We start from the raw sequence: 15,698 nt of genomic DNA, 5'->3' as shown, positions 1-15,698 counted from the left end.
GCCACGTTTGGTACGGTTCTCGACCAAACCAAACCAAAGCTGGGCCCTCCCCTCGTATGACCGCTGTCAGCAATCACGGCCTTGCTCCCGACAGCTCATCACGGAGGAACGACACCGAGGCCAGTTCTCCACACGTCTGTGCTCTGTGAATCTCACACCTCTTCCCAATCTGCTTTCTGCTCATATGAGTGCATTTGGTTACAAAACTTAAAAACTATAATATTATGGATATTTTGTCTGATGAAATTCTTTGGTTTTTCTAAAAGAAATCTCTCTTCCATTTTAGCATTTTATATTTTCTGAGTAGCTATGTTCTCTATTTGACTCCTAAAAGGATTTTAGGCAGTTTTTTTTTTAGAGTTTTACCTCACATTCAGAATGTAGACTCCTTCAGAATTAACCTCAATGTGTGTTCAGAAATCTAAGTAAGTCGTGCTCCAATCCCAGCAACGTTCAAGGGTATTTATTTTCCCCACCTTGGGGGTGCTCCTATGGAGTTAGTTATAGTAGTTGAAATGGAAATCTGGAATCTAATCTTCCCATAGCGTTCAGTTTCTGCGGACTATTTCCTGATAATAATACTATAAAAAGCAAGTGGGGCAAAACCAAACTAAAAGGTTCTGCAGAGCAGGGGAAACCATCAACGGAGCAAAGAGACAACCTACAGAAGGGGAGAATATATTTGGAAATCATGCCTCTGATTAAGAGGTTAATATCCAAAATATATAAAGAACTTATACAACTCAATAGCAAAAAAATCCCAATCCGAAAACGGGCAAAAGACCTGAATAGAAATTTTTCCAAAGAAGACATATACGGATGGCCAACAGGTACATAAAAGTTGCTCAACGTCACTAATCATCAGGGAAACGTAAATCAGAACCACAATGAGATACCACCCCACACCTGTTAGGATGGCTGTCGTCAAAAAGATTAACAGAGAGTGTTGGCGGGACGTGGAGAAAAGGGAACCCTTGTACACTGCTGGTGGGACTGTAAATTGGTGCAGCCAGTATGGAAAACAGTATGGAGGTTCCTCAAAAAATTAAAAATAGAACTACCATATTATCTAGCAATCCCACTTCTCGATATATACCCAAAGGAAATAAAATCAGTACCTCAAAGAGATATCTGCACCCCCATGTTCATTGCAGCATTATTCAAAACAGCAAAGATGTGGAAGTAACCTAAGTGTCCCTCGACAGATGAATGGACAAAGAAAATGTGCAAAACACACATACACGCATATACATACAACGGAATATTATTCAGCCATCAAAAAGAAGAAAATCTTGCCATTTGTGACAAAATGGATGAATGCAGAAGACATTATGCTAAGTGAAATAAACCTACATGTGGAATCTAAGGGAAAAAAAGTTGAACTCATGGAAACAGAGAGTAGAATGGTGGTTTCCAGAGGATGGCAGGTGGGGGAAACGGGGAGATGTTGGTCAAAGAGTACAAACACTCAGTTATAAGATGGGGATCTAATGTACAGCATGGTGACTATTGCTAATAAGACTGTGTTGTGTACCAGAAATGTGCTAAGAGAGTACATCTTAAAAGGGACTACGTGAGGTGTGACATGTGTTCATTAACTTGATTGTGGTAAATACTTCACAACATATATGTATATCAAATCTTCACATTGTACACTTTAAATATATACAATTTTGTCAATTATACCTCAATAAAGCCGGGAAAAAATAGAGGAAGAGGGGAAAGCATCGTAACTTCTTCCTTATTGCTGTGAACACCCGAGTCATCGTATTCTGACACTGGCGTAACAAGGTCTCACACACTGCTGGTTTTCACGGATGTTAATTTTTAACGTGTTCCTGCTCTGTGCTCTGGTATCACCGAGCTTCTGCCCTACTCTGGTTCCACCACACAACCTGAGCACGGCGTCCTGAAAGGTGAAACGTGATGACAGCTGTGCAGGTTTGTGCTAGAAGATTCTCAGAGGGCGGGAAGCCATCTCCCAGGAGCTTGGCATCCGCAGAGACAGCAGCCAGCCCTCCGAGGGGCCATGCGCTCACGAAGTGAGGGGCACGGGCCAGCAGGAAGCTGGGTGCACTCCCTCTGAGATCTGCCCTGGCACCACGGGGAGGGGGTGGCACCCTGACCTCGCCTGGCCAGGCCCACGCCTACTCCGCACATTACGTAGTTTCACCTGCACAGGAACCCCACAAAGTAGTTATCTCATTTTAAAGAAGAAAAACTAAGGCTTTGAGAGTTAAGTAACTGGTCCCAAATTACAACTTAGAAATTAGAAAAGGCCAGTTGGGAGCCGATATCTAAATGCTACAGGTCGACTCCAGCCTCTAAGTAGAAAGAATCAAGAGTTTTCAAGCAGACTATTGCAGAAGCCTGTCAGCGCTCTCCAAAATAATGAGGACTGGCAGGAAGACGTTCCTCTGCTAGGAACCTGGAAATGGACCAATATTTTTAACATGTAGGGCAGAAGCTTAACATATCCAAGGAACTATGGGCAAGGGCAAGGTGCTGGCTAGCCAAAATACAAACTAAAAACAGCCAATAAATACACACACACGAATTCATCATAGCTAATAAGCAAAGAAATGGAAATTTAAAATCTAGTTGTCATTTTTTCACCAAATTAACAAGGAAAATGGTAACTTGATTAGGATTCTTCTAAGTTGATGTTGACGAGGGAAGTGGGCACTTTCAGACACTGCTAGTAGGAATGTCGATGACACTGCTACATGCCAGAGGCTGCATCCAGAACATTCTGCATGGGTACATACCTTCTGCGGTGCACTTATCCTATGTTACTAATCGCTGGGTGTGCGCATGGATGCACATCACAGTACTGAAGACTAGAGGATGCAGGTCACCTCCACTGCAGGGAAATAACTTGGTCACGGTACAGCGCCACCACGGACAGTGAATGGTTGTGAAAGTAACGCAGACTCTGTGCTCTCTATGAACATTTAAAGGCACATACCCTAGCAGAAAATTTGATATAATTTAAATGACCATCAATAGGGCACTGCTTAAATTAAAGTGCACCCACACAACAGACGACTCAGTCATTGAAAACATTAAGTCCACGTGGAAGAAAACGGACTAACCCAAAAGACTCACTGAGTGAATAAGGCAAGTGCAAAACAGTGTGGAGAGGGAAAAATGAGAAAGATGTGAATAGAGACACACGAACACACACACTGAGACGGCTAAGAAACCGGTGACCACTGCCCCAGGAGAGCACGACCGGGCAGCAGGGGAACACGGCCAGGAGGGAAGGACGTGTCCCACACTCAGGACCTTGGCACATCCCACCTCGTGCTTCTCTGTCCTGTCTGTGGTTTTCAGACTTCCTGCCGTGAAGCACATTACTTCTATAATCAGATTAAAACACTACTTAAATTGTCAGGGGGACAAAAGCAGGCGCATCACAGGATACATCGTACATTTTATAACAAAGAGGAGAAAGTAAGAACTCCTACACAGATGGCTCAGTTTTGTAAAGTGAAACACTGGCGAGAGGATCCAGAAACAAACCTGATGTAAGTTCCTGCATGGATGGGCACGGTGGGTGCAAGCAAGGGTCAACGTCACGGTATCTCTTCATAGTGTTAACTACTGAACTCAGACGACCTTTCACTAAATATTTGAAAAACAAAGGAAAATGGAAAAAGGGGAAGACACCATCCAACTGGAAACAAACAGAACCAATGAGCCTGCAGTGTGGCAAAGGGGAGGGAGATGCCACGCAGAAAATAATTATACTCTGACTGCACGAGTGCACTCTGACCCCGTGACCCCAGAGGGATAGAGTCTAAGAGAGAAAAGAAATGCAAGCCCGAAACAGGCAAATCCACAGAGACAGACATTGGACGAGGTCGCCAGCGGCTGGAGGCGGGGAATGAGAAGTGACTGCCAACGGATGATGATGAAAATGTTGTTTAATTGGATGGTGGTGATGGTCGCACAACTCTGAATGTACTATTGATAATATTCACTGAATGATACAATTTAAATGGTGAATTCTTTGGTATGTGAATTATATCTCAATAAACCTATTATTAAAGAATTGCAAGGAAATCTTAAACTTTACTCAATAGTTTTACTGTTAATAGGAATGTTTGTATTAAATTTTTAAACTTATTTTGTCTATTTTAAGATAAAACAAATTTGATATGCTGTTATAAGGAAATAAGATTTTTATTAAAAGAGGGGAAAAGAGGTAAAACAAAAAAAGCCCTGTAATATTACATTTTATCCGGATATGTCAAAATGAATTCAAACTGTCTACTCCATATGTATAGGCCTATTTCCTCCCCCAGCTCTGTCCCCTGAAGAAGACTAGAATCGATGTCACTCCAGCAGCAATAAACATACTGAGTGCCCAGATGTTGGTGTCAAAATTCCATTTCCCCACAAAGGCAGGAGGTTCCTTGGAGAAATGGCACGTCTAGGGCAGGATGCAACAGGTAAACAGGGCCAAAAGCCAGGACATATGGGAGACACATTCCCAGGATGCAGGAGCCCTCTCTGGCCAAATGTGGGACAATTTCAGCATAAAAAGAGTAAAACTGAATTGATAATACATGAAGTAAATGTATTTACTTGATAATACATATCTGTAGTGATACTGAAAAAAAAGAGACAGAGAAAGGAAGACAAAAACCTTTTCTTTAAAGAAGAATCCCAACAAATAAAGGTAAAAGAAGTTAACAGAATGAGACAACCATGACTTTGCAAGAACCACTGAAATGCACCAAGAAGGGGAAGAGCACTGGAGGATGCTAAAGCCACAGCGTGGAAGGCATCAGGGAACAACAGAACCACACAGCGCATCGCCTCACACGTTCTTGATATTCACAAAAGAGAAATAAACAGAGCGAGCTGGTGGCCATCCCTTAGCCAAGCGGTCAAACTTAACATCACTAACAGTCAGACGGCCCGGCCCTGGCCCCCACAGGGATGCAGTGTAAGGTCCACAGCACCACCAAGGAAGTGTTCCCGCCAAAAAGGTTTAACCTGAATCGAGTCAAGCCCTGAGACCTCACTTCCAGTGAGAGGAAATACAGAAACAGAAGAACAAGTTGAATGACACCACAAAGAAACCAACAAATCCAAAATGTGGGATGTTCAACAAAACATCCCTGGTCTCTTCAAAAAGTCAACGCCATAGGGAAATAAAAGTACAAAGACTGTTGTAGCTTAGAAGCCTAAAAAGAACAGTGGAATATTATTCAGCTTTAAAAAAGAAGGCAGTTCTGGGCCGGCCCCGTGGCTTATCGGCTAAGTGCGCAAGCTCCGATGCTGGTGGCCCGGGTTCGGATCCTGGGTGCGCACCGACGCACTGCTTCTCGGGCCATGCTGAGGCCACGTCCTACATACAGCAACAAGAAGGATGTGCAACTATGACATACAACTATCTACTGGGGCTTGGGGGGGCAGGAAGGAGGAGGATTGGCAATAGATGTTAGCTCAGAGCCCGTCTTTCTCAGCAAAAAGAGGAGGATTGGCATGGATGTTAGCTCAGGGCTGATCCTCCTCACAAAAAAAAAAAAAAAAAAGAAGGCAATTCTGACATACGCTACAACACGGATAAGCCTTGAGGACATCATGCTGAGTGAAATAAGCCAGTCACAAAGGGACAAACACTGCATGATTCCACTGATAGGCAGGACCTAGAGTCGTCACATTCATGGAGACAGAAAGTAAAAGGGTCTGTGCCACTGTACACGTAAAAGTGGTTAAAACAGTAAATGTTACGTGTTTTCTACCACTGTTGGAAAAAAAAAGCCTAAGAAGACACAACATACAAATGCAACACATGAACCTTGATTGGATTCTGGTTAAAAAGAAAAAGAAAAAGCTATGAAAGACATATTGGGACAAATGGAGAAATTGGAATTGAACTAGACAATTGATCATATTAAGAAATTACTGCTAACTTTTTACGTGTTCAGGTTACACAGGAAAGCATCCTTATTTTTTTTTTTTTGGTGAGGAAGATCAGCCCTGAGCTAACATCCGTGCTAATCCTCCTCTTTTTGCTGAGGAAGACTGGCTCTGAGCTAACATCTATTGCCAATCCTCCTCCTTTTTTTTTTTCTCCCCCAAAGCCCCAGTAGATAGTTGTATGTCATAGTTGCACATCCTTCTAGTTGCTGTATGTGGGACGAGGCCTCAGCATGGCCGGACAAGCGGTGCGTCGGTGCACACCTGGGATCCGAAGCCAGGCCGCCCGTAGCGGAGCGCGAGCACTTAACTGCTAAGCCACGGGGCCGGCCCGGGAAGCATCCTTATTTTTAGGAGTTGCAGACAGAATAGAGAAGTGTCATGGTGTTGGCAACGTATTTCCTAATGGTTCAACAACAATAAAATATGTACATTCATGCACACACATATGCACTCACCACTCCCACAGAGTGAGATAAAACAGCAAATATAGCAAAATAATAACTCCTGAATCTATGTGGTGAGTATATAACCATTTCTTTTAACTTTTCTGTATGTTTGAAATTTTGTATAAAATAACATTGAACATTTCCATTTAAGAAAAGCATATAAAGACTCTTTTGTGAGGAGCATTCCCCTTTGGGTTTACTCTAAGTCTAGTGGCAACAGCTTTCAGTGTTGGGGACTGAGGTGATGAAGGGCTGATTACTATCCTTGTCCATTTAATTTGCAATTAAAATTAAATGTGGCTTTACAGACCCAAAGACAAAGGAAGACCAAACTGTTTTCAGAAGAGTTCTCCTATTAGTGCACTGTTTTCCACTCATACAGAAATTCACACAGCATTCTTCACGCCCACGCACACTGAAATTTTTTGGTAGGTTAAGAAGCCAGCAAGCAGCAACCAACCAACCCCACAGCCACACTAGATAGAAGGGCTGGTGGAGAGGCGGGAAAGAAAAGGGGGAAGGAATCCAGCAAATGTGACTCAAGAGAGAAACTGTCACAAAGGACAGGGAAGAAGGAGGTGTGAATCTGGGAAGGCAAAAAGGGAAAAGGAAAAGCCCACTGAGAAAGCAGCAAACAGACAGAAAATAGAGCAGGAGGAACACGAGGAAGAGGACGGGGGAACAGAGAAACAGCACTGTGCGCTTTTAGGACAAGAAAGAGCACTTTAAACCAGGAGCAGCAGAAGCCCATTAGGGCCACATGGAGAAGGGGCCGGAGACACTGGGAATCAGGTCTGGGGTCTCATGCTCCGCATCTGCCTTTAGGACAGGTTCAGTGAGCTGGCAGCGATGCAGGAGCTGGGAAAACCCATTACCTTAATAGTGATGTAGTTTTTCAGTGATTTGGACATTTTTTCTTCTTTGCCTTTCACGTGCAAATGCCCTGAAATAAAAACAAAAACAGAGTCACTCCTTCTGAACTGAGTGGGAAGACAGGGCCTCTTCCATGGCAGAGGGGAGGAGGGAGAAGTGGGTGCTTCTCTGGTGGATGCCTGAGCCCCGAGCTGGGGCTGCGGGCCAGCCTGGGACACGAAGAAAACACCTGATGGGCCTGCATTCTCCCACATGCAGCCCCAGTGTTGCTGACACAGGATTTCCCCCCAAATCTTCACCCACACACTACCCTCCAGGCTGCCGGAGCCCACAGCTGCGCCTGTCCCAGGGCGTCGGGTGCACTGGCCCCATGGGGGCTGGGGGTTGGGGTGGCGATGGCACCCCCAGCACTGCCAACTCAGCACTCAGCGGCAGACGACGGGACACTGACGGCCACAGCTCACACTCCCCCCTGCTGTAACAGAAACACAGACTGCACAGACCCAACACCTGAAGAAAGGCCCTGTCTCTGGTGTACAAGCCAGGCGCCAGGCAATGAAAGCTGGGAGACAGGCCTTCATGGTGCAGAGCAGAGTGGCAGGTCCCTGAGAATCAGCGAGGAGATTTTGTTTCCAGACTTATCAAGACCTTGGCATTACTTCCCCCCATGTATGTGAAAGACAGGAGGGAAACCTAACCCACGTCCAGAACTTCTCCATCCGAGCCTGGAATTCCTCCCGGGCTGTATTTTCACGAGGTTTACTTCCAGGGAGGGCCTCTCCTTGCCTCACAAGCTTCTTCCGACACAACTTCAAACACGAGGGTGCGCTAAGGCCAATTTTTCCGAGAACTGGTTAAGAGGTGGCTTCCAAAAAGAATTATAACCTTGGATCCGTTAATTCCATGTAACATGTGATACACACCAAGCACAATTAGAATTTTTAAAAATAGACAACATATGGAAAATGAAACACATCTGACTACTCATCTCTATCTTCCATCCATTTACTTCAGAAAACAAGTCTTCATTCTCCTGTGCGTCAGGAGATATAGCTGTTTTCCCAGGACAGGGCGGAAATGGAATGAAGATGATCCTACTGTCTTAATAGACTGTAGAAGTCATAACAAAACTCCTTCTCATCCCACAGTTGAAGTAAACGAGACCTGTTTTATGGACACCACACACCCCATTAGAACTGACCGAGGCTGCAAAGTGTGAGCACAGCGCTGCCGGGAGTCTCCTTCCCAACCCTGACCCACGACTCACTAGGGGCTCCCCGCACCCCACGGTGTTGGAGCAAACTCTCCCTCACCGAGAGCACCACGGTGAAGTGTCCGCGGGGGACAAGCCCTCACCTTCCAGACAGCTCCTACTGCGATGACCTGTTCCCAGGTCTGAGAGGAGGGGTGGAATATCCAGCTCTTCCGACCTCAAAGGCTTCCTCCCTGGAGGGCTCTGTGCACTTTCCTCTCTAAGTGTGTTACTCTCACAAGCCCTCACCGCACAGGGGGCGACTCTACTTCATGTGATGTCTGAAGGGAAGTGTGGGCACTGACTGTCGAGACACGCTGGGCCCGGGAGTCGTTTCTGCGGCCTTCCACCTGCAGTGCCCATGCCTGCCCTGCGAGCACCAGCTGAAATGGAAGTGGCTCGTCAGGCTTCCGTCCTTCTCTCTAGAGAATCCACCTGGCAAGTCACATGGCGGGCAGCAATCAGGCGGATCCCGGCTCCTGCCGAGATCTAGGGCGGGAAACCAAGAGGAGGACTAGGTGACAGCTCATGCGCCTCAACAGCCAATCAGCCAGCTTCGTTTCTGCCTTGTTCATTCTCAGATCGCCTCAGGCAGCACAGAAATGAGCTGGTCATTGCAGAGACTCGGGGCACCATGAGGGGCGCACAGTACCAGTGGGGTCATCTCGGGGTGACGGGGGTAAGCGCAGTGGCGGGAGGCGCACAGTAACAGTGGGGTCATCCGGGGGGAAGGGGGCGCTGCGGTAAGCGCAGTGGCGGGAGGCACACAGTACTGGTGGGGTCATCCGGGGGGAAGGGGGCGCTGCGGTAAGCGCAGTCGGGGGAGACAGCCTCATGGGTTCACTGTCAGGAAGAAACCAAGCGAGCCCGACCACAGGCTTGAAGCAACCGCCTGCACATTATAAAACCGCAGTGTCTCTGCTTTAATATCACCTCGCTGGGAAAACCTAATTTCCTTAATTCAAGGACATAAAGAAATGCTATTTGTTAATTCACTGAGTTTTAGATGTTGATCATCTGCATCTCTCAACCCTATCACTACCAAATAGCCTTTATCTTTCTTTGCCCCCAACACTTGAACTGTCCATTCCAAAAAGGTAATAAAATTAGTTCACTGTGGCCCCGGGATCTGTGTCACAATTTGGACGCGTGAATCCTCCCGTGCGTCAGAGTGGACTCCACCACTGCTCCACCCCAGACGCCGCCTGATCCACGCCGTGGCCACGTCTGCGGACGGGGGCTGGTGTTAACAACTCTGGGTTTTGAATAGTGAATTGGAAGGCAGTGTTAGAGGATGGCAGACCTGTATAGTGGCTATATTATAGCTCAAAAATGGCATCTTCATAATAATTATTACATAGTACTATTTGAAATTCCTCCTCAGCAGTTTTATGTGAGAAACTTATACAGAACAGCGCTGTCCAACGTTCTCCATATTCTAGTCAGCTCAGATTCCAGTTCCAAAATGGCACACGCATTATTCTAATCCAAGGAAGTCCGTGTCCAACTGACTAAAATTCAAAAACAATTTAAGAAACAAATTTGTTTCTTGACCTATCAGCTGATCTACATATTTCCAAATGGAGCTGTCTCACCAATAAAGACAGAATTGGCAGAGCTGAAATAGAACACATTAACGTGAAGTCATTACTTACCAGAATGCAGGAAATAATTTCCCCACTGCTCACACTGATGAAAGACCTCGCACTGGGCGATTTCATTTTCATGATGTGGAAAAGCCAGATCTATCCCCCCTGAATGGATATCCAGTTGACTTCCAAACACCAGACTGCAAGACAGAGCAGAGCAGTGAGTTAATCCCATCAAACAACACGTTTCTCCAACCACACCTTATACGTCATCCGAGCCTGCGTGCAATGAACAGAAAAAATGGATCTCCGTTTTAAATTAATATGCATGATAAGTGAACTGATGCAAATGGAAACTGAAATTCTGTTTTTACTTCATAAAATCCCCAATTCATAGCTTTTCTGCTAGTAAAGAGACTTAATTCTCTTTGCTCCAGATACAATATATGGTTTTAAAAAACTTACAAAATTACCTTTCCTTACTTTCAATAGGTAGAGTTCAGTGGTTTTCCAACTTTAACAAATGAGACAGAACTATAAAATCAAGAGGATTTTTAATTTGGCTTTTAAAAATTTAACCATTTAGTGGTCATATATGAAGAATGGGGTAAGAGAATTCAAAGCCACACACGTCAGCTCTCAGCACTTCCGCTACATGGCTCTGCTACATGTTCCTGAAACCTCATGTCCCACAGAACTGCACACTAACACTGACAGGGCTGACCCTCCACGCTTGTGCCACCGTCACCAGAGCACCTGCGAACACACAACTGCTACCAACGTGAATGGTCCGCTGCTTCGGAGGACTTAAAATGCAAAAATCATTAAAAACACAACAATCAGCACGGCAGACACTCGGGCTTGTTGGGGCTGGGGCGCAGCTGTGGACACAGAGCCCTGGAGGCCACCTCCCTGGTGGAGAGCTCAGTGAGGCACTCATGAATTTTCTAAAAATGGTTAAAAACAGACCAGAGGTGCCTCACTGAGGTCTGTTCCTGCTGAAGGTCACGGCTCTTCTCCTGCTGGCCCGGCTCCAGGCCCCAGACAAACTGCCCATCCTCGGCCACACTGGAGCCGAGTGGCGGTGGAGCCACGTGCTGCGGCCAAGTGGCCGCCTGTGATCGTACGTCGTTGGCCATGGGTTTTAGAGAATCTGAGTCCTTGAAATTCAAATGCTGTGAAGGGGGCATGAGACAGGAGGGACCAGGATAGAGGAGGAGAGCACAGGGGCCTCACTTGTATTTGTAATGGGGGATTCGTTTTTCCAAAGATCTGAAGAAACAGGACAATGTTAAGATTTAATAAAGGGAAACTGTGGGTCCACGGTGTTCACTGTCTTAGTCTCTATCCTTGTCTGTATCTTAGACCGATGTTAAAATAAGAGAAAGCTGAGAAGCAATAAAAGTCTATTCTCTTTATCTAGATTTCAACAAAAATAAGATATTTAATGGTAACATTATATTTGAAATTTACTAAATGTTTTCCACCTGCTTTAGATAAATTATTTGAATCTAAGAAATAAATATCTTTCTACAATCCAACATATATTCCACATTGCTGTTAAATCAACATTCATAAATACATATAAGTGTTTACAGTAGGATGAGGGCTGGACATAGCTGTTTGTTTATTCTTTTTGAATGAAAAGCTGGACCACTGCCTCACACTAACAATGGAGCTCGATGTCTCAGGAACTCCCAGATGAGTCATACAGACACGGGGAGGGTAGCAGGCAGAGGCGTGGTGGGAAAGGAGAGTCCCTTCCAGGTCGGGGATGAACCAAATCTGGACAGGCAGCTGCGGAAGACGAGGCTTTCCCACCCACTAGGATGGGGTGAACCCACGCTGAGAACGAAAACAGCCTGGGGTGGGTGCACGGTGCAGAGGGCTCTTCCAGGAGAGTTATCCCTGCCAACACCTGCACTCACACAGCCAGCAAACAGCAGCACACACGACGACCCATTTGAGGGTGACTGGGTTTGGGGATCTTAAAATGCTTGGTGTAGCTAGTAGTCTGAAACGTTCACCTTGGTCATACTTTATATACCTAGTTTTAAAACTGCTTAATAAACATCTGCAATGAATTGAAACACATCAAATACATCAAAATCCGAGTTAATAATGAGACTGAAAAACCTCTCTCTTCCACAAACAGCAAATATATACACAAGGTTATTCACTGCAGGTATTTTTTTTTTAAATAGAAAGTTTATTTTTTAATTAATTTATTTATTTTTGCTTGAGGAAGAGTGGCCCTGAGGTAACATCTGTGCCCATCTTCCTTTCTTTTGTATGTGGGTCACCACCACAGCATGGCTTGATGTGTGGTGTAGGTCCACGCTGGGGATGCGAACCTGTGAACCCCCGGCCGCTGAGGTGGAGTGCGTGAACTTAACCACTATGCCACCAGGCCAGCACCTACTGCAGATATTTGTAACAGCAAAATACTGGAACAAGCTAAAACTCCTCTGCAGGGTACTGGCCAAATGAACGATGGTCCCACCACAAGGGACAGCACGATGAAGGGCTCAGCGAACTCATCCCTGGGGAGTCCCAGAACAGGCTGCTAAATGAAAACAGACAGTGCCAGAGGGCATGTGTGGTACCATGCCCTCTGTACCACACGTGAACGCACACACACCTACATGCACACACACACGCACACAGACGCACGCACAGGCACAAGAAAAGGGGCACCTGGGCACCGGCAGAGCCATGGCTAGTGCCGAAGGAACAGTCTATGGAGGAGGTCTGAAAGAAGGTGGAGGAGGCCCCAGCAGAGAGGCTGAAACCTGAAGAAAGCAAAGGAAAGAGCAGGGCATCAGCTGCCCGCCACCGACCGGGCTGACGGCGGAGGCCACCAGTGACTTCAGGAGACCAGAGTCAGTGGGGACACCTGGCAGGCAACAGGTCCTATGCCAAGGTGAGAAGAGAAGCAGATAAAAAAGAGGGTTGCTGGAGGGGATGGGGATCAGAGAAGCATCTGTGTTTATGGAGATCCCCAACACGGAAACGCCCTGAGCCTGGTGTTGCCCGAGATGCAGAGCTGGTGGAAAGGGCAGAGCGAAGACTGATGAGCCGGGAAAGTGGAAACTGAGGGTGACGCCCGATGGGATCAGATCAAGCAGCAGCTCTGCGGGGAGCAGGGCTGCTGACTGAGAGCAGGTAAGAGGAAGGTGGTTCCGCCCTGTCCCTGAGGGGCTCTGTCCTCACCCAGGTCCTCAGCTGTTGGGGCAGGCAGGGTGGGATCGCTTTCCCAAGCCCACCGTGGAGAGATGAAGGCACACCTGGCACTGGCTGGTCTGTGGCGGGAAGTGAAGAGCTGAACTGCACGTGAAGCGGGCTTCTCTAGTGTGGAAAGGCAGTGCTACTGCTGGAAAGATGACACACCGTGGACCACACTCCCCTCGCACAGCCAGGCCCACCCGAGCACTAAGCTCTCTTTCCAAACTGGGACCAAACTGCCTCGTCTACACCCTGCCAAGCAAGTCAGGCCCCGCTCAACTTCACATCAACACAAACACGAAGAATCCAGGAAAACCTCACCTTGAGATGGTGGAACATTCGATATGCCAGCCAGGTCTTCCGTTTCCCCACGGAGAGGCCCAAAACATCTCCTGCGGTTTGGCCGCCTTCCACAGGGCAAAGTCGCTGGCATGCCGCTTGTCAGAATCAACTGCCAATGACAACGGTTAATCAGTGGGAGAGAATCTACAACAGGCAAACCAAAGCAAAACTGCCACAAACTGAGACGCAGGAAGCACTTTCCAAAGATTCTGTTCCTTCTATAAGTAACCTCACATCTCCATTCACACGTTTTTAAAAACTCTTTCTCCACATGAAGGCTAGAAGGACTACCAAATACTTTCCCCAAAATACGCCAGAAGCACGAGGTCTGTCAGTGGTGAGGCCAGTTTCAGTAGTTGAATAATGTCAAGATTTCAAATACACAATAGCGATGTTCCTTCTGAGGGGCGTAGTGAACTGGGCACTCTCATCTGGTACTTACCAGTAATTGAGAGTCAGAGTCACGTTTTCCAAAAGAGACAATAAACATATAGAGAGAAAGAGAAATTACCAGAATACCAATCACATTCAACGAGTAAGAAAACCCAGAAGAGGAGGGTTAGGTGATTGTTGAAGGTACAACGAGCCGGGAATGGCTCTATTTTATGTTCCAAAACCTGGAAGCAACCAAGGTGTCCTTCAGTAGGTGAATGGGGAGATAAACTGTGGAACACCCAGACAAGGGAATACTATTCGGTGCTAAAAAGAAACGAGCTGTCAAGCCGTGAAATGACATGGAAGAACCTTAAATGCATATTACTAAGTGAGAGAAGCCAATCTGAAAGGCTACACACTCTATGACTCCAACTTTACGACATTCTAGAAAAGGCAAACCTGTGGAGACAGTAGAAAGACCAGTGGTCGCCAGGGGTTAGGGGAGGGAGGGAAGAACGAGTGGAACACAGAGGATTTTCAGGGCAGTGAAAGTACCCTGTATGATACCGTAAGGATGGATACACGTCATTATGCATTGTCCAAACCCACAGAACACGCCACACAGAGTGAGCCCTGAGGTACCCTGTGGAGTCTGGGGGATGATGGAGGTTCACCAACTGTAACAAAGGCACCACCTGGTGGGGATGCTGAGAGTGGGGGAGGCTGTGCGTGTGTGGGAGCAGGGGGTATATAGGAAATCTCTGTACCTTCCTCTCAATTTTGCTATGAACCTAAAATTGCTCTAAAAAATAAGTCTATTTGAAAAAAAACAAGCGTTGCTGATGCTCAAACGTGTGAGTCTAGAAACTCGTCCTCTGCCCCAAGGCACATGGCCACGCTTGCAGGCGGTGGGGGGCTTTGGGGCGGGGGGAGCCAGGGGTCTTCTGTGCTGGCCTTTCGGGAGGGGAGCAGGATACGACTGCCTGAGTAAAAGCAACAGTACCATCTCTGAGGAGTCCAACAATGCTATCAGTAACTGGATTTCAACAGCATAGTTCACAGGGCAGGAGGATTGTGCCTAAAAACAGAAATAACGGCGACAATGTCTTTTGGGGTTTTGCTTGGTTCTCTTAAATAGCGTCCTTTTAAAATTATTTTTAATTTAGTTCTACATACTTATTATTTCTTCTCCATGAAAATGACTTTGATCTAACAATTACTGGAACAGAAGAGAGTGTAAGAATAGATTCAAATACATGGGAATGTGATATACGGGAAAATTTATATGGGAATTTAACATGTGATAAAATACCTATGGGAATCTAATATACGATAACAGCAAGATGGAGAAGAGCATTAAACATGACACCATGTTTGTGCAGGACGCACACGCAGAGACCACCTCTGGAAGGAACCAGGAGGACGGGTGGATGCCCCGTCTCGGGGAGAAGAGCAGGAGGACCAGGCAGGGTGAGGAGCAGCTGTGCAACCTGCTGTGTGAACTTGAACCTCTACAAGTTTTCCCATTCGAGAAAACCAAATTAAATTTAAAACATGGCTATGATCAATGGTCTGGCACGAGTGGGGGTCCTCGCTCTCTACTGAGCTGGGGGATCTCTGTGCTTCGGCCCCCAGAACCCGGCCTGGGGCCGAGGG

General features: G+C 46.5%; 1 protein-coding gene across 4 annotated transcripts in view; it reads right to left on the bottom strand.

Moving 5' to 3' along the window:
• Positions 1-15,698, bottom strand: part of CARS2 (cysteinyl-tRNA synthetase 2, mitochondrial) — a 46,948-nt gene that overhangs the window by 11,481 nt on the left and 19,769 nt on the right. For all 4 annotated transcript variants that reach the window (XM_087435849.1, XM_087435848.1, XM_087435850.1 and 1 more), the window contains 3 exons: positions 13,647-13,776; positions 10,167-10,300; positions 7,262-7,329 (listed from right to left, as the gene is read on the bottom strand). In XM_087435849.1, the coding sequence (XP_087291975.1) occupies positions 7,262-7,329; positions 10,167-10,300; positions 13,647-13,776 (332 nt within the window). The remainder of the gene's footprint in view (positions 1-7,261; positions 7,330-10,166; positions 10,301-13,646; positions 13,777-15,698) is intronic.

This window comes from Ceratotherium simum, chromosome 10 (assembly GCF_057802395.1).
Source record: "Ceratotherium simum simum isolate JZ-2026a chromosome 10, ASM5780239v1, whole genome shotgun sequence".
Taxonomy (NCBI): Eukaryota; Metazoa; Chordata; class Mammalia; order Perissodactyla; family Rhinocerotidae; genus Ceratotherium; species Ceratotherium simum.
Note: the sequence above shows the minus strand (reverse complement) of the source record. Positions and strands in the feature narration are given on the sequence as shown.